General features: G+C 42.5%; 1 protein-coding gene across 3 annotated transcripts in view; it reads right to left on the bottom strand.

The window, feature by feature from the left end:
- EPYC (epiphycan) overlaps positions 1-26357 on the bottom strand; it is a 165277-nt gene extending 138920 nt beyond the window's left edge. The window contains exons 1-3 of one of the 3 annotated variants that reach the window (XM_085653019.1): positions 26221-26243; positions 25287-25383; positions 24579-24767 (exon numbers count right to left, since the gene is read on the bottom strand). In XM_085653019.1, the coding sequence (XP_085509145.1) occupies positions 24579-24743 (165 nt within the window). In that variant the 5' untranslated portion in view covers positions 24744-24767; positions 25287-25383; positions 26221-26243. The other 2 variants (XM_085653021.1, XM_085653022.1) reach the window with 2 other exon arrangements.
- Between the last annotated feature and the right edge of the window lie 474 nt (positions 26358-26831).

Here is a 26831-nt window from a genome sequence, read left to right as displayed (position 1 = left end):
AGGGTTATGCAGCAAGTGTTTTCTGGGTTGGACAACGTGCTGTTCTTCCAAGACGATGTGTTAGTTGTAGGGAAAAATGATGAGCATCACGATAAGGTAATTGAAGAGGTTTTGAGAAGGATGGAAAAACATGGGCTTACAATTAAGAAGGAAAAATGTCAACTTAAGAGGAAAATGGTGACATATTTAGGTCATGAAATATCTGAGGCAGGGATTAGACCTAAAAAGAGTATTGTTTCAGCTATTAGTGAGGCCCCCATTCCACTTAGTAAGGAACAATTGAAATCTTTTTTGGGGTTGGCAGAATATTGTTCCAAGTTTGTGAAAGGATTCACAGAAATAGTAGAACCTCTCAGACTGTTGATGAAAAGTGGTGTTGTGTTTAATTGGAATGAAAAGTGTGATGAAGCTTTTAAATCGGTAAAGTGCTGTATACTCCATGCTCCTACGCTTGGTCATTTCAATGTTAATGCGAAAACAATTATTACAACTGATGCGAGTGCAGTTGGAGTTGGAGCTGTTCTAGCTCAAGTGTACAATGGAGAGGAAAGAATTATTGGGTTTGCATCCAGGAGGTTGCAGGGTGCTGAAGCCTCATACTCAGTGATCGAGAAAGAAGCTTTAGCTTGCTGTTGGGGAATTAAGCATTTCCGCTACTTTGTTTGGGGTTTACCCTTCAAGGTCCGTACTGATCACAAACCTTTGATACATCTGTTTAAAGGAGGGAGAGGCTTAGAAGGTAATGTCACGCCAAGGATCTCAAGGTGGATTCTGTCGGTTATAGAATACAATTTTGAGATGGAATATGTGAAGGGATTGAAAAATGTGGTAGCAGATTGCTTGTCCAGATTACCAGCTGATATTGTAGATGCAGATTCAGAAGATAGTGTAGAAGTAATTAAGTGTAATGTTCAGCAAGCGTTTGAAAAGGAAGAATGGGAGTCTGGTATGTTGAATGATGTGACTTTACAAGCTGTTATGGATTGTGTGTCAACAGGATGGAAAGATGATCATGCACAAGATAGTCTTTTCAAAGGTTATTGGAATGTTGCATCAGAATTGAGTTTGAGCGAAGGGAAGTTATGGAGGAGAAGCCAGTTAGTACCACCAGTTAGTCTAAGAGGTAAGATTGTGAACATAGCTCATGAGGGACATCTGGGCAGGAACATGACCAAGAGACGAGTTCGACAGTCATTTTGGTGGCCAGGTATGGACAATGATATTGAAAGTGTGGTTAAAGATTGTTGTGCCTGTGCAAGAAGTGACAAGACGAAAGTCATAAGGCAACCGCCATTAGCGTGTCCAGAGTTTCCTACACGTCCGTGGGAGAAGGTAGCGATTGACTTTTTAGGTCCCATTGCCAAACTGGGGTCACGTAACAAATTCTTGATGGTTTTGGTAGATTATCACTCTAAATGGTTTGTTGTTGAAAGTACTGAGTGCATTGAAACTGAAAAAGTAATTGGGTTCATGGAAAGAATATTTATAAATGAGGGGATTCCCAAGACACTTGTGTCGGATAATGGGGTTCAGTTGGTTTCCAAAAGGATGCAAGAATTCCTCTGTGGAATGGGTATCAACCATGAGAGGGTTGCATTATTCAGACCTCAGGCCAATGGGTTGGTTGAACGAATTAATCGTTTGATTATGGATAATATTCAACTCTCTATTTCTAATGGCTTAATGTGGTCAGAGGAACTCAAGAAATTAGTTTGGTCATACAGGGTTACACCACATTCAGTGACAGGGGTGTCACCTTTTGTCTCTCTTAAGGGACGGGAACCTGGCATGAAGGAGGTTCCAGGTTGGCTTAAGAATAGAGAGTGTGTGTGGGTAGATCGTGAGGCAGTGAAGAATGATGTGAAGGAACAACAACATGCTGCTGCAAGGTATTATAATATCAAGAAGAGTGTCAAGAATCATCATTTTGTGGTTGGTGATTGGGTGGTCATAAAACGTGGAGGTATTGTTACTAAGGGTGAAAGCAAATTCTCACAACCGATACAAATCAAAATGGTGAAAAAGGACATTCTCATTATGACTGATGGTTCTGCCTGGAGCGTAGGAAATGTTTCCAAATGTAATACCCCAAATGTGAATATGGGGGATTAATGTTCTTCCATTGTGTTGTATTAGATGTATAACAGAATGTCTATTTATTTTATTTATTTATTTATTTATTGTTTATTTATTTATAAGGAAAAATGTAAGGAGGGAGATGTGTAGAGTTCTTCCTGTAATGGAATGTAGAACTTGTTGTGGATTAGAATGTTGATCTTTGAAGGGAAGGTCAGTATTGTAATGCTGGAAGAATAGCTGGAGGTGCTTCCTTTACTTGCTACTAATAAAGATCTCCATCATCACTACTCTGTTGTTGGAAGTGGATCTTTACAGAAACTATATCAAAGTAACAAATCAGCTGAGCTACCACTGATTGTACTTTTAATATTGTATTTCTTCCTTTTATTGCCGCATAATTTGCTCACCCCTGCCACAGAAACCATTGTAAGCAGCCAGTTGAACCAATTCATTCATTAAAATTCACAGAAATAGAAGGAGGTAAAGGTTTTTTGATGAGACAAAATTCTGTTTTTTATTATTGTTTAAAATATTTCTTAAAGTTATGATTGAGAAGTGCAACCATTTGTTAACACTGCCACATTAAAATTGATTTGCCTGAGAACACTGAAAGATGGCACATCATATCAGAGTTTAGGAAAGGCTTGCTAAACTGAGGCAGAGATGGATGCCAGCCATAATCCCATTATCTATGGCTTTTTTACAATGAGTCTTGCTGCTCAAGAGAATAGTTTGCTAAATGAGCTTCTGTAAATAACAACTGTGTTGGTTAAATACAAACATATAATAGTTCTCATAAGCAGAAACTAATCAGTCCCGGCCTCAGTAAAAGTGATTTTGAAAGTCTTTTGTCATTTTTTGCACACATATGCAAAATACATTAATTTCTGCAGCACTGTGAAGGTCGCATGCATATGTTTAACAAAAAAAAGAAGTTAAAATTAAACATGACAAAACCACTCCACCCCAGAAAAGAAGAAGGCTCCCTAACCTTTCTGAAAAAATGCAGCTGTCCCTGTACTTTGGGAGATATAAGGTGAAAATGAATAGAAATCAGAGCTTAGAAACCAGTCAGAGATAGGAAGGGGGAGGGGGGAAATCAGCCGCTGCTCACAGCAGGAGCTGGGGCTGCTCGTTTGCGAGATCCTCTGGTCCCCACCTTGACCGTGGATCATGCCCGCTTGAAATCAACCCACCAGAAAGCCGCCAATCTGAACCCAAGGGCTACCGGGAGTTTGCCTTATTTACCAATAAACAATACAGCTTGTGCAAGCCACAACTGTGGAAGGAGAGGTGTTTACTTACCATGTTGGAGTAGTGGTGGGGGCCGTCAAGCAGTGTTTGGGTAAGAGCTAAAATCATGTGTGCGAACGGTGCACAAAGTAATCCAAACTGCCTTAAATGTGAAACTGCTGAGCAGCCACCTCCGAGCGAGGGGTGGTGGTGGGGGCCGGCTTTGTGTTGTGAAGGGGATCGGGTAAGCTGTGTTGTGGGAAGGTGTGGGGTTGATGGGAGGCACTGCACAGCTAAATAAGTAATATGAACAGATGGTGCACAAAGTTTAAAAAAGTGTGTTTAATCTGAAACTCTGAGCAGCGACTTTGAAGCGAGGAGTGGTGGTGGGGGAGGGCTCAGTGTTGTGAGGGGGTAGAGGGACAGCACAGGAGAGTAAGAAATGGAGATGCCAGCTACAAATGACGTGTTCGAGCTGGAAATCGGAAAAAGAAACAACCATAGGACTACAAAAGGAGGCACATGGATGCAGCACTGCTGAAATAAAAGTGAAAAGCACGTCGGCTCAACATCCAGTGATTTTGGGCAAATCACTTAATCTCCCCATGCATACCAAATAATGAATGTGTCCTTGTGTAGCGTAACTGGTGACCTTCGGGTCCGGTTCGCTCTGTATAAAACTACAAACAAAAAAACAACGCCTGACCTGCAATATCCAGGTTAGAGGAGGGAAGAGTGGTCATCACACGCTGTACTGTATGATGGCCGACCAAAATGCTCTCTGAGTGAAATCGCCGAAAGAGACCTGAACACACAAAGGAGGAACTTTTACAGAAATGCACCAGTAAGAAGCCAGCATTTATGAATGCTGCAGCTAACAGCCAATAGCAATGGGTGGATTTGCCAAAGCCTCACAGAGAGATACAACAGGTCATCACTGATGCTCAACCTAAAAAAGTGGCTTAGTGCTGCCTGATAAATATCACACAAGCTTCTGCGCCAGGGAACGTCACAAGTAGTGATGTTCCCCTGGCTCAAGGGGCCTCATAAATGAGGCCCGAAGAGTATGCAATTATGTTACACATCAGAGAGATGTAGACCACTATGTAGCAGTTCATCACACTCATATCACACATACATTTGCATACTTTGCATAATTTTTTGGCAGGAGGAAAAGATGTACCCCATTTACTTTGGGTCACACTGCTGCGAAGATCACTTCATCAGCCTGACCATTATATCTAACACAGCCATTACCTCAACTTGGTATTACCCTGACTTGACTCTTGTACCCAGATTGATGGAGCTTCAGTTATAAATATGATCGGCTTCCCTCGGTAGTGACAAAGGGCTGCTGTAGCGAGCTGGACTTCCCGAGCTCCTGACCCCAAGGAGGGGCGTAACACAGGCCCCCGCATCCCCCGCAGTGCGGGGGGGCCCCAAGCTCCAGGGGACCCCCTCAGCACTGTACTTTGGCGGGGGAGCTCCTGATGGAGTCCGGAGGGGGCCCCTCCATGTAACTTGCAGGGGGGCCCTCTCAATTATCATTACGCCACTGACCCCAAGTGATCTCCAGACGCTGCTGCATTTACATAGCTGGAGCTGCAGCACAACAGGAGGAGCTGCGCCAGCTTTCCCAATATGAGTAAGATTGAGATGTGCACCTTTGACCGCACAGACCCCTAGGGTTACATTCATGAATCTGGCCCTTCTTAACCCTGCACTTTTGTTTTATACTATGATCTTGACTCCCTTCTCCGTCACAGGTCAATAAAGTCCATGGCTTACCCTACCATTTAAGTCTAGAGACGAAAATATCAAGTTCTAGACATTTTATAGCTTTGGTTTGTGAGTTATTACAGCTCCAGACTTTGAAAAACAACTTCTACTTAATCTTCAGTGAGTGAATGGATATATTCTTCAAGCATTAATGAATGTGAGAAGCAGTGTTGTGAACGGGGATTTGTGTCAGCCATTAACATGTTTTCCTGGCTCACTGCAAACATGTTTTCTTCCTGCTTCAAGAACTCTGTGTAGTATTTGTACAGAGAAGAGTAAATGAATCCTGCATATTACTACACAGCACTTGTTCATTAATCGCCAAAATGATTTTAAGGTTTGCCTCATCCTTTTCCATAAATGGAACCAACACTTCACACAAGCACAGACCACACTATTAACACGAATGAGGTCCAACACAAGTCGGCCTCTTTGAATATACCAGTGGACAGTTTTATTAATTAGAGCACATATGAACGACTTTCCTGTGCATGTGGTAAAAAGCCCATACAAAGCACTGTGCTACTTTTGAAAACAGTCCCACAGACAAAAAACATCTTTTCCATTACCCTTGCCTGCCGTAGAACCATGCAGCCTTTAAATGGAGTTTAAAGTATACCTTATTATTTACCTAGAGGTAGCACCAATATGAACCCCTTTGTATACCCATATGTATTTTTTAACTACAATTCTTGAATCTAATGTCATAGTGACACACTTTTGTCCTTGCAGTATCCTTGTTTTAAGATGTTCAAAATGTAAACATTTTAATGTGTAGAATTTGCCGTGTACATTTCTGTGTGTAATGTTTTGTGTAGGGCGGATATTTATTGGTGAGGGGCAATGTCAGATCACATGCATAAATAATCTCCATATTTAGCAACTTCGACCCTCAAGCAGACCTCTGTCCCCAACAAAACTCAGCTTTCCATCATTTCCCAAATACGAACCTTGACCTCGTGTCTCACCATCACCACCTTCAAAATTGCTGCTACCATGAAAATCATTCACTATGGGTCCACATCTGACCTGTGCTTTCACCATGCTTTCACCATGGGACTCCTTACCAATCAGCTATTCACTAACACCCATCCTAATGGATCTACTCGAACACATTCCCGAAAACCTGGGAACATGCTCCTGTCTTGTCCCTGCTCAAGAAACCATCCGCTGACCCAGCCATGCTTTCCAGCTACAGACCCATCTCCCTCCAACCACACCCAGCAAAGGTCTTAGAGAAACTGATCAATAGACACCTCACCAACAACCTCAGCAACCACCAGCTCCTGGATGCTGCACAGTCCAGATTCAGGCCAAACCACAGTACAGAAACAGCACTCATCGCTGCCACGGACAGCATCTGCTAGCATCACTGCCACAGATGACATCCGTATGATCCTTAACAGAGAAGACACAGCATCGCTCATTCTCCTGGACCTTCCTATCAGCATTTGAAATGGTTTCACACTACATACTCATTAGTGGGATGCACAAGATTGGAATCAAAGGACGGGCTCGTCTCTAGATCTGCTCCTTATTAATGGCTAGAACATAAGCTGTCTCCCTGGCTGGCAACTTACTCTTGGAAAGCAGCAAGCTCATCTGGGGAGTGCCTTAAAGCTTATCACTCAGCACCATCTTCTCCAATGCATACATTATCCCTTTAGCCTGCAGCACCCACCCACACGTTGTCAACATTCTTTCTTACACTGATGATGCATAACTAATACTCTTCCTCTCGGACGAGACTCCGAACACAAGAAACAAAGAAACAAGTTCACCATCTGTATGACCAAAGTTGCTAACTGGATGAAAGCCAACTGTGTCAAGTTCAACACTGACAAGACAGTCTACAGCAAGAACAGGGCAGCTCACCATGGGACTCCAACCGGTGACTGGCCGAACTCAGACCCACACCCATGGCCAGCATCCATGTCAGGAACCTCTGAATAATTATCAACAGCAAACTGGAAATGACTGTACAATTCAACATTGTTATGCAAACTGCTTCCACACCCTGAAGATGCTGAAGTAGATTTTCAAATGGATACCAAGCAACTCTAAAAAACTGTCTCTCAGGGCCTAGTCACAGAAAGTTGAACTACGGGAACACCCTCTGTGACGGTTATCACCAAGCAACTCACTAGAAGACTACAAACCATCCAGAACTCAGCAGCCAGACTCATCCTCAGCCTTCCACACAGAACTCAGATCACACCACACGTCAGAGAGCTCTCCTGATACACAAACGTTCTCCTTTTAAACTCCTCACACACCTATTCAAGGCACTAAACAACTTAGGTCTCACCCACTTGTATAGTTGCATCTCTTTCCATCAACCAACATAGACACCTCTGCTCTGCAGGACTCGTACTCGCACACATCCCAGACATACTCAGAACCAGATCAAGAGGAAGGGTGTTCTCTTACATTGCTCATAAAGGATGGAACGGCCTTGCCCTTCACATCAGAACCTCCTCTTTTCTATTTTAAATTCAGAAAGAAGCTAAAGACCTGGCTGTTCAATTAACCAAGCTATATAGGCAGAGCTATTCACACACAACTGCTCTGTGCTAGGATACCCTCACATGGTGATAGTGCACTTTACATATACACAAAACATAACAAAGCGCAGAGGTGAGTAAAGGTCTGGACCTTCATGAATAGCAGCTGAAGATTGCTGTTTGAGTTTAACCTTCCCAAATCACACCTTACATGATTGAGAATTTTTTCACCTTGATAACAAGAGTGTGTATGTATGCCATGTTATAGATTGATACATAAAGGTGTGAACAGTGAATCAACGGGGTTTGGAATTTATGTAATGAAATGGAATACTGAACTGTTCCTACAATCCTGTTGTACTATATTTGGGGGAAAGGATTCCTTGTTTCCTGGAGGCAGAAAAGATGTTTTCACCTACACTTTCTGGTCTAAAGTCTTCTATCAGACATCAGGAGCCAGCTCCTGATTAAACTCTTAGAACTGTGGGGTGTTCTGCAGTGTTTGTGCCTTTCTATTGTTAACCCCCCCCCAACTTCGAAGAAGCCTGGTGTCTGAAAGCTGTGACCACAGGAGAGTAGAGAGATCTGTATCAGGAACTCATTGGTGCCTACCTGCTCTGGGACCTTAACTTTACTACGTACAAGAGGAACACAGGTGATGTCATTAACCACAGTATTACCAGCATTATGTCTGATTCGACAGATCCAAGTTCCTCAAATGAGAATCCTAATTTCTGCGAGTAAACTCCGGATTGCCAATGATATGAGGCTTGTTTTGGTGGTAAATTCACTTGCTGTTCTCTAAATCAGATTGTATGCGTTCTAGTGTTTTAACTCATCTTGTATCAAATATTAGAAGAGTGAGACGTTATTTCCTTTCTGGTTGAAAGATTTTGTAGCCTCCTGTAAAACATGACCTCTTAAACACATTGAGAAATCGTATTACAGTGCAAAAAGAATTGACATTGATAGTCTCTACAGCTTGTGCTTTGCAGCTTTTCTACGTAGCGAGTTCCAGAAATGTCAGCAAATTATGATGCGATAGAATTCATTTTGGTCCGAATGCCACTGTATGCATGGTTTACACCAGGTATGTCCTAGCAAAAAACACGGTGAAAGCTTTCCTACTGCAATCACTCCTTCTGTTAGAATAGGGCAGGGGGTGGCACATTCTGAATTGCAGGTACTCTTCTCTTTCTCTCCCGCAGGGGCCCAACACAGTGTTAAATTCTCCTGTGGCAAAAAGATACGTTTATCTGCATGTTAGCCACACCAAATGAGGAATACCTAGATGTTAACCACAACATTATTAAATGATTCTAATTTTGGACATGGACTTTTGGATGTTGGTTACTCCCAGGACTGATATGTTAGTCTACTCCACAGAAAGCACTTGTATTGTGGAGTGCTGGGCATTGATCTCATTAACAGGGGTCATGTTATCCAATCATCAACTGATTTGAAGGGAATTTCGTCACTTAATGTATTTAGTTAAGAATGCACATAAAAAGAATAATCTGGAGGGCGTTGGAATTTTGCCTTACGTTTAGCTGCAGAGATACGTACTACAACGATACTTTTGAAGTTAGCAGTGTGTTTCTAAAAGTATTTTTTTTTAGCATATTTATATAGCGCAAACTTGACCCGAAGGTATTGGAGCGCTTTACACGAGCACCGTATTTACATTACACATTCGGGCACGGGGATATTAAGTGATTTGCTCAGATCTGCTGCCTGAAACAACACGGAGAAGAAGGACTACACTGCTACAATTCTGATCTGCACCCAAAGACTTGCACTCTGAAGGGCTGCACCTACTACACAATCTGGTACTATAGCCCTAAGGGCTATGCCTGGCTTTAAAAGGATTAAATAATGGACTCCCTGCAAGTTACAGGTTAACAGAGCCCACCTCCATCATCTCCATCAAGACGTCCCCATCCTGGAGTAAGTCCAGCGGAGTTTTAAAGATTTGGGCAGGTGCACTGTGGTAAAGCGTAGTCCTAACATCCCAAGGACCATCTCAGATCTTCTAGACTCTCGGATTGGTGTCTTGGACCCTTTGAACCCACAAGAGGAATTTCAAGAAGATGTTCCAGACATTTGGAGAAGTTTGAAGAACGTTTTGTAAAAAGCTCCATATGTTGACCAGGTGCATTGTGGGAGATGTAGTCCCATACCACAAGAGGCAATCCCGAGCATTTGAGCCCTTGGCTGGTGCTGTGGACCACTTTCTTACATCACAAAATAGTTCTGGAATTAAATAAAAAGGTGCTACATCATGGGTGGACTGAACTCTGGACTTTGTCCCAGCCCAGCGCAACCTTTTTTAACCCTTTGAGAGCTTATTGTTTCTAAGGATTAGTTTTACTTTTGATCTTTAAAAATTCATATCTCTGGTTCCTTACATTGGATTTTTTTCATTTTGGTGTCTATTTGTTCATAACACTATAACCTAATTTAATAAACTAGTGTTAGATTTGCATTGTGTATTGTGTCTTACTTATTTAATGTACTGTTGTTTTCAAATGCTTTACACACCTGTCTCCTAAGTTAAGCCTGCCTGCTCATGGCCAGCTGAGCAAGGGAATAATTTATTGAGACATTGAAGAGCCTTTGTTTGCGTTTGTGGCATTATTACCAGTGATAAGTCCCTACTCATCACGACCAATAAACCACTTCCCAAGAGCTCTGAAGGGCCAAGTTCTATCGCCTTCATCCTGCTAATGTTGACCAACTTAATAAGGACATCTTATTTCTTTTTCCCAGTCTAACTGATACAAGTACTCTAAACAATTTGATAAATCCACTATGTGCTATGTTTCCCCTCCCCATGTGAATATAAAACTATGAAGTGCTCAAAAACAAGTGTCTGTCGAGTCATTGGCGTAGCAAGGGGTGGTGGCACCCCCTTCTCTTACCTGCGGTCGTCGTGGGAATCCCCAGTACCCCCCGCACTCTCACATGTGGCCGCCGGGCGCCAAAGTCAAGGACTGCCACAGGTGGCAGAACATCTAGCTACGCCACTGTGTTGAGTCTTATAGGTAAATGAATAATTACAAGACATGACTTGATGATAACCAAATCCATAAAAATCCAGAGTAGTCATTGTAAAAAGTAGGATCAGGTTACAGATCCCCTGTTTAATATAAAACGGAAACCAAACCACTGGCAAACGCAATTTCAGAACTAAAAATTATCTGTTGTACCCACACACCTCTCTATATTACTTCAGAAGATAAAACTGACAATCCAATGGGGACAGCAATGAGATATCTCAGATAAATGAAATGAAATGAATGGTAAAGAAAATGTCTGCTCCAAAAAAACGAGGACCCTAGAAATTATCCTCCATAGCAGCCTAGGTACAATTGTCAAAAGCTTCACAACAGCAAATAAGAGGCTAAATCCATTCTCTATTAAAAAGTAGCAAAATTGATAAAATTGAAACACAAAATACATAACTACTAGAAGGCAGGGAGAAATAAATAAACTATAAACAGGCCACAAGAAAACCTACAAACACAGGTCACCAGACAGTAAAAATGAATAAAAGTTCCCCAACCTACCCTAGGTTCTCGCTTCATATTTCGTTAAACACTAATACCCAATACTATCTAAGATTCAAACAATACAATATATGAATATGAACTCATTGGCTAGGTCAGCAACTGTTACATTAAGAAAAATATAATTCAAACATAAAATACATTTTCCATCATGAAACATCAAAAACATGATACATACAATTAAATATAATAAACATAATTAAACATAATAAAATACATAAACAAAATTACACCAAAATAACAAAAATCCATTGACGGGATCTCGAGATATGGATTTGTAAAGATTTAACAGAAAACAGCACCAAAAAGTGTTAAACGCCAACCACGGTCATCTTGTTGCGCCTGACCGGTACTTATGCATGATTTGAGGCTGACCACAATCGAGTGCAGGCCAGACACAGAAACCAGGTCCGTCCTTAATGTAAATTGTATCTTCTGCCTTAGTCTCTGAAATGAAAAACCAAAATCCTCAACGAGGCAAGGCATGTTGGGGCTGAGAAGTGCTGCACAAGCCTGAATAACTTTCGGATGGACTCCAGATGAAGCCGTTGGCATTTGCCAGGAAAGATCAGTGCATAAGAAATTCAAAATTAGCATTGACAATTATGTTTTTTCATTTTTTTTGCATTTTAGAGAGGGTTGCCACATCCATCCTTATCCTGCTGTATCTAGGTTTTTGAATTTTGTTTTATACTGGGGCTTCCTTTCAAGTGCCTTTCCTTTGGGCATCTTCACTTGTGACTCCCATGCTTCCTAGTTTCTGTTCTTGTTATTTTGCTGTAATTATCTATGTTAGTCACTTAGCTTCACCCACAACTCTCATTGCAGCCCCTGTGCTTTCTGCTACACTGCTCAATCAACAATCCTCTTTCACTACATTGTACCTTCCATCTCCATCTTCCACTTACATTGCTCCTCCTACTGTTTACCCACTAACCTCATGTACATCTGATCTTGCTATAGTTTTTCTATTTAATTCACTTTTTCACTGTGCTATTTGTCTTCGTTCTGATTTTCCTCCACCACCTTCCTTCACTTCCACACTTTTTTAAAATATAGAAAACATTCCTAGTCAAATGCTTAATAAGAATAATTTTTAATTCACTGAGTGTTATCTCACTTTTTGTTGGTCAATTTCATTTTTGTTAGCTTCTTTTATTTTATTTATTTATTTATTTTGAAGGATTTATATAGAGCGAACAAGACCCTTGCGGGTATCAGAACGCTTTACATATCAGATGTAGGAAGCAAGAGTAGACATAGCAAACACAGATATAAGTGATTCAGATATACGAAACTCCGAGAGGTAAAAATAACATATGGAGCTCAAAACTAGTAATTAAAATACAGTAATAAGTCAGTAAATTCACGTGAATTTAGCCATGAGATTCGCTTTCACTTCTTTTTTGAAGGAGGCAGTGGAAGGGTTCAATCTTGTTTCAGTGGGCAAAGCATTCCAGATCCTGGGAGCCATACCAGAGAAGGATCGGTTATAGGTTTTTTTCTTGGCAAATCTTTGTGGTTTCAGTAGAAGAGGCTTGGCACTCCTAGAGGCTCTATTGCCCGCAGACAGCACCAGTTTCTGTGCTAGGTAGTGTGGAGAACTCTGGTGTAGGGCCTTGTGCGTCATACAAGCAATTTTCAGATGAATTCTAGCTTCAAACGGTAGCTAGTTGAGGGCTCTAAGGTCTGGAGAGATGTGAGAGGTTCTCTTAGAGCCTGTGATGAGTCTCGCAGCTGAGTTGATTGCGGCTCTTAGCGGGGCTGTCAAAGACCTTCGGAGGCCGCATAAAGTTACAGCCCCATATTCCACTCTTGGGATTACTAGGGCTTGAACTGCTTGTTTGAAATCGTAAGCTGGCAGGAAGGGTTTCAGTTTTTGCTGGGTCTTCATGTGGAAGTTAGCTCCTTTTGTGGAAGCGCTGATATGCTTCTGCATCTTTAGGTTACTGTCCAAAGTCACACCTAGCGTTTTCGCTGATTCGACGATGAGAGGTTGCCATTGAGAGCTGTTAAGTGCTTCATCCAGTCCAGGATAGTGGATGCTTTGTTAGAGGGAGCCATTAAGAGGAACTCCGTTTTGAGGGAGTTTTGTTTCAAATGGTTTTCGGCCAGCCATTATTGTTTTTTTTTTTGTGTTGTGTTGAGCGATTTGATGTCTTCAAGTGAGTGGATCTTGATGTAGATATGGGTGTCGTCTGCATACATATGGAAGTGAATCTTGGCGAGACTGAGAAGTTTGGTTGAGTGGTTCCATGAACAGGTTGAAAAGAGTGGGTGAGAGGGAGGATCCTTGCGGAACTCCTAGCATGACTGGCATGGGTTTGGACAGGGATCGATTGACTTTGAACCTTTGAGATCTATTATGGAGGAAAGAGGCGAACCAGTTAAATATAGCTCCAGACAAGCCCATTCTGTGTTTCAGGAGTTCTAGCAAGTTGCCGTGTTTTGCGGTGTCAAATGCTGATGACAGGTCAAGTAAGATTAGTAAACAGGCTTCGTTTTGGTCCAAGATTTTTAGAGCGTCGTCAATAGTGTGTGTCATGGCTGATTCGGTGCTGTGACCTGCTCAGAAGCCTGATTGAAATTGGTTAAGCAGGTTGAATTGATCGATGTGTCTGTTCAGCTGCATGTTAACACATTTTTCCAAAAGTTTGGCTGGCATAGGTATGTTGGATATCGGACGATAGTTATTTAGTTCCGAAGGGTCACCTTCTGTTTATAATAGTAGTTCTATTTCGTAGATGAATATCTCCTAATCTTAATTAATTTGAAACATTACACTATGGTGGTAGACCCTTCTATTAAAAGATTTCTCTCAAATATGGCTTAGGGTTTCCTATTGTGTTTATGAAAACTTTAATTGTTTTTATTTAGCACCCAAGGCCCAATCCAATATTACATTGGCGTTTCCAGCAAAACCCCATTTTGTGCTCCAACTGATGCACAGAAAGACACACTTGTCTTCTGAAAGAAACTCCCCCCTGCTATATTACTAGATCTCATAAAACAATGCACCCTTTCAGGTTGTTTTATTGGCTTGGTCAAGAACTATGATAATAACATAATGGTGCTCCCATGCTACTTGAAACCTCACAAAACAAATCATGTCAGCCATGGTTAATTTAATTGATTTTTAAGGCAAGAGGAAAATTCAAAAAGACTTAAAATTAATAGAGGAAAACCATATTACGCAAAAGTTCTCCAAGTTAACAAAAAACAAGAAAAGAGTACAAAAATACAATGTTAATTGCTGAGTCCAGCTATCCAAGTAGAGGGTGACTTATCTCCTGGTGTCATCTATTTTCTATTCTGGCAAATACCACCATATCAATCTGTGCAGAAAGCATACTATTTCCCGTCTAAGAGAAATGCTATTAAGTCCTCCGTTCTAAGCAATTATTTTTAATGAGAAATCGATTTTTCAGCAATGTTGATTCACCAATCGTTTGTGTAGGTTTACCAAAATACAAACATACTTTGAACTCTTTCCTACCTATCACAAACAAATAACTGTTAGCCAGTATCAAACATCTCAAACAAACACAATAATACCTTGATCTTCTCCTTGTTATTATAATCAAAGTAAATTTCACCATACTTGGAACCATTTGCTGATTAATATCTTAATTTTCTCCAGGCACTTTCTCAGACTCTTTATTTTGGTTTCAAATTACCCACATACTCAAACAAACCTTATCTCAAATCAAAATAATACTCCAATTTCCAACCTAAGCCAAAACTAGTGTAGTAGGATAGATTTCAAAAGATCTATCACCACAAACTGACCAGTGTCATTGCCAAGGAACACATACTACCAGCTTGTCAATCAGGCTTCTGCACTGGTATTAATTCCTTCAAAAATGTAATTATGACCTCTTTATTCCTGACACTTTAAAATGTGATGGTTTCTGATCTTCATTTTAGACCAAGATTCCATCTTGACACTGCTCTCACCGTTATTTCTCATAAAACGAGATGACAAAAATCACCAAATGTCTATCTTTGTACTTATTAAAATCATATACCTTGAACCATGTCAGCTGAAAAGTGCAGTAAATGTCCTTTCTCTCCCTAGACTTGATTTTCGGAATGCTATGTTGCTGGAAGCAGAATATTATTAGAACTCTGTGTGATGAGTGTGTCACAGGACCTTTCCACAAACTGATTTTATAGTCTTAATATTCCTCCAAGAATGACATGCTGCTTCTTTAGTATAGGCAGGTGTTATATTTGTAACATGGTCTGTGCAGTGGACAGTACTAAGTGTACACCTGAGGTCACCGTGGCTCAGAATGGGAAGCAGTTTTTTATTCACTGTCCATCAGTGCATTGACAGATGCAATGCTAAGAATGATACTCAGTACCGTCGCTGTCTGGGTTGTTTCTGAAGATTTATACTTGCAGTGACCCAGAGGGTTTTTTCCGCAAGTAAGGAGAGACCATGAAGGACAGCAGCAGGATGCCAGAATTCTGCAAGGGACTCAGGATGTCACAGTTTGGCTTCATCATAGTCAAGCAAACACCAAGAGCACTTGGAAAGAATGGGGACCAAGCCTTGTAAGTAGCCCTTTCCAGCATAGTTCCAATTATGTCAGTTCCTATTTTAAGCATATGTAAAGGAATCATTATGTGAGGAATATGCATCACAGTACATTTTGTACCCTGATTGTTCTTTGCGATCTTTGCTCTTTTGCTACTATTTTGTCCCTGATTTTTGCTTCAAGCAGGTGGAATTGTTTTCCTCCTGAGATCTTTTATTAGCATAGGCTTTCTCTTTTCTTTTTCCTGATGATAGTATAAGTTTTCTGCCTTGTTGTTTCTACACTTGTACCATCACTTTCAATTGAGAATTACAAGATTACCACATGTCGTGTTTTCCATTGGTGGGAGTTGCCTCCTAAGAGTGACATTGTATGGAGACACATCAAACCTTTCATATATATATATTGTTCTCTGCTGGTTGACACCTTGGCTTCTGGCACAAGCCACCCTTTTCTTGGGCAATCTGATAGGAAATTTGACAGGAGTGCCTTTTTCTTTCATAAACTTACTGCTCCTGAGGAAACAAGACAATGGTAGACCATGGACTGGAAATTAACAAAACAAAACCAAGTACCTGGTCTTTGGTAATAGGAGGAAAATACCTAAGAGTAAGATATTCCTAGGGGGAAGAGACACTTCATAGGGCCCTTGAATTTGACTATTTGGGTGCAAGACTGGAAAACTCCCATAGATGGGTAACACAGGTACAGAAAAGTGTCAAGACACTAAAGCAAAGAACAGGGTCCATTCTAAGATTTACCAATAGATCACCCACTTTTGCTCTCTCCCCTCCCTTGGAGATATACAAGATTCAAGCATGTGTTGGGGCCATGTATGGGGCAGATTTATGGGGGCACTGTATAATCTTGAAATCCTTGAAAAATTTGATTGTCTGACGGGCGCGTGGACAGACAGCGCTGGATAGTGCTTCGGGTTCACGTGTCCGAGAAACGTAGGTTGAACCAGTAGGAACCGGCTTGCCCTGCAGAACCCTATAAAAGGCTGGGGAGGGGGGGTCTCAATCGGAGGCCCCAATGGATCTTTCCCTCTTGAGACTCCCCACCAGTGCACTGACCCTGCCTGTCATATTCAACATAAACTTAACATCAATTTATGACATCGCCAGGTTGAGACCTATCCAATATTGGCTAAGGCTCTGGAGAAATGAGGATCTCCATCCCTGTAGGGATTGTATTAGTATTATAGTAGATGGCCACCATGCTAAGAAGATCCCCTGGCTTGTCCATATCAAAAATTGGCTATTTAAGTTAGGTCTGGAAGATTTCTGGCCACAGCCCTCAGCATTACTTACAGATGCTTGGGAGAAGCTGAAAACATCTTACTGGAATTACATATTAGGTGCAAAACTCTCTGCAGTTTCTCCTGGTACCCTGGTAGATTCCTTCTTGGTGTTTAAATGTGCAACCGAACATGAGCAATATCTGTATATGATTACCAACCTGGCTGCACGCACACTTTATGTTAAATGAGATCGGGAATGTTACCTTTGGCTTCTTTTACCCACTCCTGGATGAAAAAGGGAGACATATCAATCCTATGTCCGATGGGCTGTCTAGTCCCAGAGAATACCAAACATGTGCTATTTTTTTGTAAGGCTTATGCTAAACAAAGCACACACTGAATTATTCCCCTCTGTAAACTTTGTGGGTGTAGGGACCGCTATACAGCTCTCATAATATGTAAAACCAACACCAGAGACTGTGTGTTGTATTCAATTGCTAGATACCTGTCAGGTATATGGCACATTAGGGTGAATGCTCCTCAAAATAGCACTCATGTATATTAAATGTACTACCCCAATTGTTTTTATGACTGGTATTGTACCCTTTTATCCATGTACTCCCTTGTCCTCATTTTCAAACCATATACGTTTTAGGATATTTTATTTGAACCTCTTTTAGTCCTTTTCAAATATTTATACTTTACCTTTAATGGTTTTATTCAAAGAAAATAAAGGAAACATGATGATGACAATCGTAGCATTGCTACCTATATGATTCCAGTTATTCTTGAAGGTTGTGCCCAACACAATCAATTCACTTATGGGAACTCCACGGACTTTGCAGCTAATCTGAATATCATTCTCAAACACAACAATGCCAGAACCGCAGTGATTCCCCTTTTTAGGTTGCCAGTTCATTCTGTCTTCCTTAGCCCTTGCAGCATGTTCAACTCCAACAGATACACAGGATGAACCTCAAACATCTCGTTCAGAAGTAGCCAAGGAACACTTTCTCTGAAGGCTTCAACAGAGAGCTGTATGTCATAATGTTGAAGTCAGAAATATCACCTACCAATACATTGTGAAGGTTTTTATACTTTAGAAAGTGTACATTTACATTTATTAGTCTCACATCTGCTTATCTTGATGATTTATATATTGACTTCTCAAAGCAAACACATATGTAAGTGTACATTTGCTATTTTTAACCATTCATTAGAACAATTCCTACTGACCTTGTTGATATGTTTATCATCAAGGTAGGTAGATTTGAAGGTAAGAATAGTACATGTATATCCACAATATATATTCACCTTGACAATATCGTGGTAGATGGTATTCTACAGTTAATGTTGTTCAATATTGTTGTACGTCACCCTGCAAGGAAGTTTAAAAGCTGATGCAAAGATTCTATTGAAGGCTACAACTGAATTGACTTATAGCTGTTCCTGATGTGTATCTAATCCTGTTTAACTGCTGTATGATGTCAAAGCCTGCAAGGCCTTATTTTTTGACAGAGCAGTCTCACTGTCTACTTAATTTATCAGCCACCATGGTGAAGGTCTCTGTTGGACAGCACACTGGTTCTCTTGCCATCATTGCAATACTCAGACATGAAATGTATCCAGAAAAACAGCAGACAGCAACCGCCCACAAGCATTTCAGATAAAATGTCTCTAAATCTCGATAGATTTATGAGCATAAATGTGAATTCTCTACAATAAAAAACATTTGCATTTTAATATTGGATTTTTTTCTCTAGATGCTACTAAGCCCATTTCTTTTATTCAAACAGTGACTGGGTAAAAACTCAGCATATTAATCGTAAAAAATAAACCCTAAAAACGTAAACCTTAAAAACTATACTTCCAATTAAGGTATTGCAATGCTGAGTTCACATATTTGGGGATATATTAACAGGGACTTATCTCTGATTTATCTCTACCTTAACGCATCAAAAGTGGAGATAGATTTAACACCCCATTCACAAGCTGGTGTAAACTGCAGACAACGCCAGTATTCCCGTGACAACTGCCTCAAAATTTATCTCCACGGTGGACACAACCAACTAACCCTAATGAGATGCAGTAGGCGTACCCATGCAAAAACACACAAAAAACCACAACACCACTTTCACAACGAACTGCCAGATCTGCGATGCGAACCAAAAACAGGCGATAAGCTGTGGTAGCAGCAGGGAATTAACACTTGCCTTATGCTGGTGGCAAGCAGGACAACTAGCTGCAGCATAAAAGGGAGCCCAGCCAAGAGCCACACCGGAAGACCCAAAGATGCCATGGACACAATGATCATGCAACACAGATACCCATGAGGGCCACAACACCAACCGCAACCACCCCAGGGCCGCGACCAACCCCAGGACCTGTCCCGCCCCCCCCCCCCCCCGGGAACACCACAGAGGTAGCGTACACAAAGACAGCGGACCCACCTGAAATGCACCTGCCGCCCAGACCCAACACCAGAGGAGGACATTACCTACCAAAGGCCCAAAAGGACAACCATCCTCCGCATCCTGACCCACATTCCCCACCTGCTGACGGTACCAACCCAGTGGACAACCAACATCCCACCGCAGACAAAGCTGCTGGCTGCACAGCACATGCTGGCCTCTGGTACCATCCAACCCACAACTGCCAGAGTCGAAGGAGTCATACAGCCAGCCCCATCCAAGGTCATCACACCTGTCCTGGACGCCAACATCAGCCTGGTACCCCAGCACCCCCACGTCACCCACACTGCGCAGGAGCAGTTGGAGACCAAGCAAGGCTCCTAAGCCATAGCTGGAATCCCTCATGTGTCAGGGACAATCAACTGCACACATGTATCCCTCGTGCCCCCTGCCCACACTGCACACAACTATCACAATAGAAAGCACACGCATACCATGAATGTGCACGCAATAGTGGACCGCCCGGGACTCCTCAACAATGTCATGGCCAACTCCCCACGCAGAGTGCATGAAACTCACATCTCCCGACAGTCCATCATCACCCAGCGCTCCCAGGATGGCACACATGGAAATGCAGTGCCCATTGGTAAGTCCAAAATAAACACACCACACATCATTTGCCCACAATCATGCAACTCACGACACTGCCAATTGGCATGCAGCACAACTACATTCAACATGACACACAATATGCCAACCGACCAGACACGACAACACAACTCCATTGGGAATCCTGCCTTGCCATACCCACAACCCAGCCACGGCATGGCACCACAGACACACAATAGCAGGCTGTGAGGAGAGGCATGGAGCAGGCATGTGCGAGAGCGGCAAGTGACTAAGGAATGTGAACCTACCTAATGCCAGGAGTGGCATGGGGGTGCCAGACAGACAACAGAGTGCAAACCATGGACATGGCCATGGGGAGATCAACTGCTGGTGCATGGAGTGTAGTGGCCAGTGGACGCTACCATGTCCCCACAGGCTGTGGAGCAGAACGCGGAAATGTCTCACGTCACGTCCGCCTCTGCATGCGCGGGCGTAGAGGGTTGGACCTGCGTATGCCAGGCCTGCATAGGGGTGTGAACAAAAAGCCCGTCGCACTGGTCGTGGTTCTCATTCGGAATGGACAACATGTCTGACAGGGTGGTGCCTCTCAGCCCGCCACGAGTCCTGTGCCGAGCTCAGCGGAGCCTGTGTCCCTGTGCTCCTTCTGTACCCCATTCCGCTGGTCCCCAGTCCCGTCGTGCCTGCCCCAGCTCACCAACGAGGCTCCGCTCACCTGCCTACACCGGCGTGTGTCAGAGAGGGCCCACCACATGCCAGTGCAAGCTCCAAGCACCAGTCCCGCGACTTCTGCAGCCTCCGCAGACCATCGCTGGCCACCCTGACGCTGGACTACATTACTCCTTTCTCATTGACATACTGCACCGGCCTCCCCTTGGGCCCAATAGGTCCCACATGTGGAACTGTGTCCTGAGTCCTGAATGGCAGTCACCCCAAGTCCGTGGCAGTGGCCACAGCACCAGACTCCCTTCGGTCAGTGAGGCATAATTCCATATCGCAGGTCTGCGACACATGGTACCACATCCAGCACATAGTTGCGAATCATGAATGGCAGAGTCCACAGCAGTGAACGCACGGAGAGGAGTAAGAAGGTGCGGCTCAGTCCGGACGAAAGCCGGATCAGAGTCACGGAGGTGATCGAACACTATCAACAACTGACCTTGTGCCATCAACCCTGTTCACCGCAAGTCCGCGTCCCGTGGTGCCACTGAACCTGAACTACGTAGGCCGGTGGGGTCATCCAACCTAAGCCGGCGACACTCGGTGAATGGCCCGTGCTGACGGCTGCCTTAGGCCGACACTGCGGTCCAGTAGGTCACACACGTGAAACTGTGTCTTGGTTAAGATGTGGAGGAGTCCACACCATTGGACACACCTCATCGCAGGCAGCATCCCCGAACAGCACTGGTGTCACCAACTCTGTGCACAATGAGTCATGGGCATCATCTGGTTGGACCTTGGTGGCGTCTGAGTCCTCGGCCTGGTGGTCTTCTGCATCTTCATCTGGCTGGACCAGGCTTGGTGTCCCACATGTGTCAGCTCCATTCATCTCCACCATAGTGACTGTTTCAGCGTGGTCCTGCCCTCTGCATCATGCCCTGGGGGTACACCTTCCACTGTCCACCGAGACACTCCGGTCATCTACAGAAACCTGCTCTACACTCGTGACCCTGCCCCAGTGCCCCGAAAGTCAGCGGCTCATGGCGGTAGGCTCGTGCAGGACACTGTGCATCCGGTGGCACTAACTCTGTGCAGCACAAGTCATGGGGCCTTTATGGTTGAATGGTTGTGTCCTTCATGATGTACACTGTTGTCGATTTCTGGCCGCACCAGGCAGCCCTTGCCGGATGGTGTGCACACACCCCACACACATCCAACACAGGTTTAGCCATGAGTGCCTTGAAATCAAAGAAATCCTGTGTATATCATGGCAAGATGGGAATTCTTACAGTAGAGATGTCACATAGAATAAGGCATTATATTGCAGGATAAGCTTTTCTAGACAATCCCTGCCTCCGTGGTGTCTCTGCAGAGCCATAACACCAGCATTCGTTATATCCCTTCAGAAATGGCTCACATAGATACTTCTCTAAGCATCCCTCTCGTGGATGTAAACATGCAGCTGCCCATAAAACCTGCTGGCCTTTACAGCGGAATGCTTCAATCTGCAAATCACCAAACATACATTTTAAAACATCTTCAACTGACAGATCTTCACTGGACTGGTCTTGTCTGACTTAACCTTCTACAAATGTAATCATTGAAAACTGATGGTGTGAGGTTTGCTACCTTGCAAACTGTTTCTACTGGTCTTCATTTCTTGCAGTGGTATTATAAGTGATTGTAGATAGGTTCCCTCTGCAGTGAGGGAGTGCAGTGTTGAAATCAGTGGACTTTCTACACGGATATCCACACGAAGTTCCCAGGCAGTAGATTTTTTATGGGGACAATTTTTTACGAGATTTAAGCTAGTGGCGTTGTCTCTTTTATTCATGTCAGTTTTGAATTTGATAATATCGCATGCAACATTTGCACTAGGCTGGCAATATCGATTTGGGTTGAAACATCAATTTCAGCCAAATCCGGTATCAAGAACCGACTTGTAATATTGACCTTAAATTGTGTAGCATCGCATTTGTAATGTGCCCTTGAAAATGATTAGGATTCATTTGCATATTGCAAGAATTTTTTTTTACCTATGCGTAGCACTTTATATTTACTGGTTTACATGTTTAAAGTCATGTTTTTCATCTGGTCCGTTTTCACACTGTAACTTATAACGAAACGAATAATAAGACGTAAACCAGTCCTGGCAGATCAGGGTTATGTTTTATTCTGATTTCATGTGCTATGCTACTATGTCAGCTGTGTTGTGATGCAATGAGCTGGAGTCTGAGGAGTCCCAGTCTGTAGTCAGTGCTGCCACCGGCGCTCGGGCAGTGTGGTGTAGGAAATATGACAGCGCCAGGGACTGGATTTACTGCCCCAAGAAAGCATCTAAATGGTTTGCAGTCTGCAGTAGTAACCTGTACTTTCCGTGGATGCTTCCAGACAAACCATATGTTGTGCTTTCCTCTTGCCACTTTTGTTTACAACATGTACAGAGGTTTCCTATATTACGGCATGTCATATATGAATAGTGTGTTCTGCAGCATAGGGGTTATAGCGATGTCATACGTCAACCAAACTTTGATGAAGGTATTGAAAACAGTAATTGTTATTGTTATGTTCCATCCTGAATCTACCAATTAGAGTTGTATATCCCAGACGCTAGAGATGTGGTGCAGTGTGTGTAATAATCATCATCAGTAATGAATACAGGAACATGCTGCACTGTACATGTGTAGGCATCAACAATGGGACTGGCTTCATCTCTGTGTGCCAAGTGACAGCATAGACATGATGTGCAAAGATTACATTGTTTTAGGCTTCAAGTTAGAAAACATCACTTTGGGGATACCATGTACATTTATATTTAGTATGTAACGGACACAGCATCCTTTCCACTCACTCCCTTAATGACCTGTCCTTAGAAACACATACATTGAGGAGAAGTGTAGTGGGGCACCTCTAAACAACATATCCACCCTCTTGATCTCCTTCCGGAAGACATATCTGCCTCCTGCCGCCTTCCCACAATCTTGTCTGGGAGGCCCATTCCAGTCTCCCAACTAAACATACACTAAAGCCTACTTAGCACCGTGCACTTCGCCTCCACCTCTTTCAGGGTCACCCTTCTCCTAGCACCCTAAAATACAAAATAGCACCTTTCCTCTTGGCAATCCTCTCCGCTTGTATTTGTGCCCTTCCTGCCACCCACTCCGGTGTCTGGTGATCCAACTCTGTCAAAGCGCACAAGGAGCCACCACACTGGAAGGCACAGAAGTATAGGAGTGACACAGCTGATCCTGAGGACTGATATTCCTCCTGTTCCTCCCTTGGGTCTGTGCAGTCCCAAGGAAGACTTGGAAAGGCGGTGAGAGGTAATGCATCAGCACCAGCCTCTCCACTGGTTCCCTCTGCCCTCTGCAGACACAGGAGAAGGAGAAGATGGCCCTAGCAGTAACAACAGCTATTCCCCTCTTCTGCTGTGTCTGAGGAGGTGAAGGGGCATTGTTGGGAGGCAGCTGCTGCCATGGGCCATGGCGATATGGCTGCAGCTGTAATCCTTTCCTTTGTGAACTTTATCATCACTTACTGCCAACAAGTGCCACATTTCTAGAGAAATGCTAAAATTGTACGCTGTAACCAATCAAACCGTATTGCCATAGAGTGGCCGGGTATGAAATAGAAAACCTCACTATTTGCAGTATTATGGTGGCATGCGCAAATAATTGGTATCAACTTCCCCTTTATATATGTGACCAATCCACTGAAGACTATAGCTGTAGGTTTGTAGAATGGGAACTCACTTTCAGAACTCCATAAACTACTTTACAAGGTGTCCAATAGGCATGACCCATCCTTTAATGTCTGTGGGTTTCGCTTTAGGAATACAACAACCCACCAAATAACAATGCAGACGTCTCCATGTGTGATATTTTGAATGATGTGAAAATTGTAAATACTAGTAAAATATTTAATATTACCTCTGGCTGGTCAATGTTCAAGCCGTCATTGTAATCATAAATGTTGACCACATCATCTAAATCGATATCGTATGCGTCAGTGTCATAGATGGAGACCGCTGGGGGCGCAGCCCCAATTGTCCTCAAGATTAAAAGCCCCAGAAAGAATTTGGCAAAAGTCTTCATTCTTCTCTCTTTTTGATATCCTATCTGAAACGATAAGGTATATACACATAGGAAGGTACTTAAGGCATATGTCATATATACAGTAGGCAGGGAGGAAGCATCATTTGTTCACCATAACAGGTGGTTACATACATTTTCAAACACATTCACCTTTTTATTGTAGTTGGAAAAATGATGTGTGCAGCATCTCAACTATTTCAAAGTGCTTTGAGGCTCAGTACACATTTATTAGTGGGTGGCATTCCAGCTGTGATGGCAGGAGGGAGGGGAATAGAAGTCTGCACTTAACCCCTCCACTTCGATTTAAACATACACAAAATGTGCTGCAAACTCCACTCTAGTTTAAGCGACTGCACTTTTTGTATGCTGTTAAATTCTATTTAACTTTCAGTAGCAGTGAGTGAAAAACAGAATGTGCCCCATGACTCCATATGAATAGAGGGGTATTTATTTTGTACAACCTGGTGTAAAAAGAGTATTGTGTTTCAGTCAGAAGGAGACCAGAGCCATATTACGTGACTTATCAAATTTTGAAGAATTTACCTTGGGATGTAAATTGCTCCGAAAGTCAGAGGGAATTTCATCAGCATGAAAGAAAGTCTTTATGTAGCAGCTCTAGGCAGGAGGGTATGAAATTCCTCTGGGAAATGAGAACAGCACAAGCCATTCATTTGTCCTTCTGTACATTTTAAGCAAACATTTTGACTGAAAGAGACTCAAGACTGTGATATTTCTACAGGCACATAGTGGTCTTCGTTTTAAATTATTACCTATTTTGCCAATTACATCAACAACATTTGAATTCCATAAAAGTTAAAGTTAGCCCACCTTGCTACGTTTTTGAAAGTTTAGATCTGTGCATTTCCATACATTGCTAGTAACGTATATCATAAGTTAACAGAAATACAACCAGACATTATTTGTTATGTCTTATAGTAAAATAGCTCATATTTTCTGAGTGAAACTTCTGCGTTTTGTACACAAGCAAAGCGTTAGTTGAAATCGGTAATCTAAGTAATTCTTTGAAATTCCCCATCACAGAATTCCAAAACATTGTTAAAAATCGGCACTTCTTTACGTGAAGTCTTAATTTTAAGTTATTCTGCTCGTTTCTCGGTTTGATACATTTTTAAACATTTGCCGTGACCAATACACTAGAAAGTATGAACAAAAAAACATGTCAATCCATTAAAGCATTTCTAATAGTGCACATTTGTATTTACATATATGCATATATCTGAGTATATGTAAAACATGTGCATTTGCTTCTTGAGGAATTTGGCTATCAAATGTCCAGTACTAGTAGAACTGGCTTGTTGCTCATAGTTTCAAAATACACAACGAACTGCACGCAGTACATCACCACAAGCACTTACGTAAGAATAATCCTGTTTTGCACATTTGAAAATACATCTTTGGTCATCATCTATAACGCCTGTTCTCAAGCCAAGGAGCAGCGCAAGCACAAAAAACTTACCTTTGGCTTCCACCTTCTCAAATGGCGCACAGCTAGAGTGAAAGCAGAACCAGTGGTCTTTTCCCCTGACCAATCGCGGTGTGGTGCTGCGGTGGTGGGCGGGCTCTATCAGCTTTAAGCATCTGCCTGTGACTTTACACTAATGGCCCGTTTATTTATATAGTGGAAATCCTTCAAGCGATAAATATTACACCTCCATTTGTCGATAAAACGTGACGTGCAGCGGTAAAAAATGTAACGTTTCCTGAAAGTAACTTTTACATGGCGGTATTGCTAAGATTGCTACGTACATGGCAGAGCAAACTGCATCCGCATTCAGAGAAGACCAAGGCAAACATTCGCAAGGTACACCATCTCAAACTCCGATGTCTGCTAAATCACGGAAACAAGTATATCTGCAAATGAGCGACTGTTTGTTTCAATTCAGAGTAGGAAACTGACCAATTTTTTAAAAAGTCGAAGTAAAATTATATATATTAAAAACATTCAATGACTATTTAAAATGTGTGTTAGCTCTAGGGACAAAATTAGCATATCCCACAACCTTGTACAATTGTACTTCTTTAGACTAAGTCATTTACGCTGAAATTCATGTAATTGCAAAACTTTAA

This window comes from Triturus cristatus, chromosome 4_1 (genome assembly GCF_964204655.1).
Source record: "Triturus cristatus chromosome 4_1, aTriCri1.1, whole genome shotgun sequence".
In the NCBI taxonomy this organism is placed as follows: Eukaryota; Metazoa; Chordata; class Amphibia; order Caudata; family Salamandridae; genus Triturus; species Triturus cristatus.
This window is presented reverse-complemented; position numbering and strand designations above follow the sequence as displayed.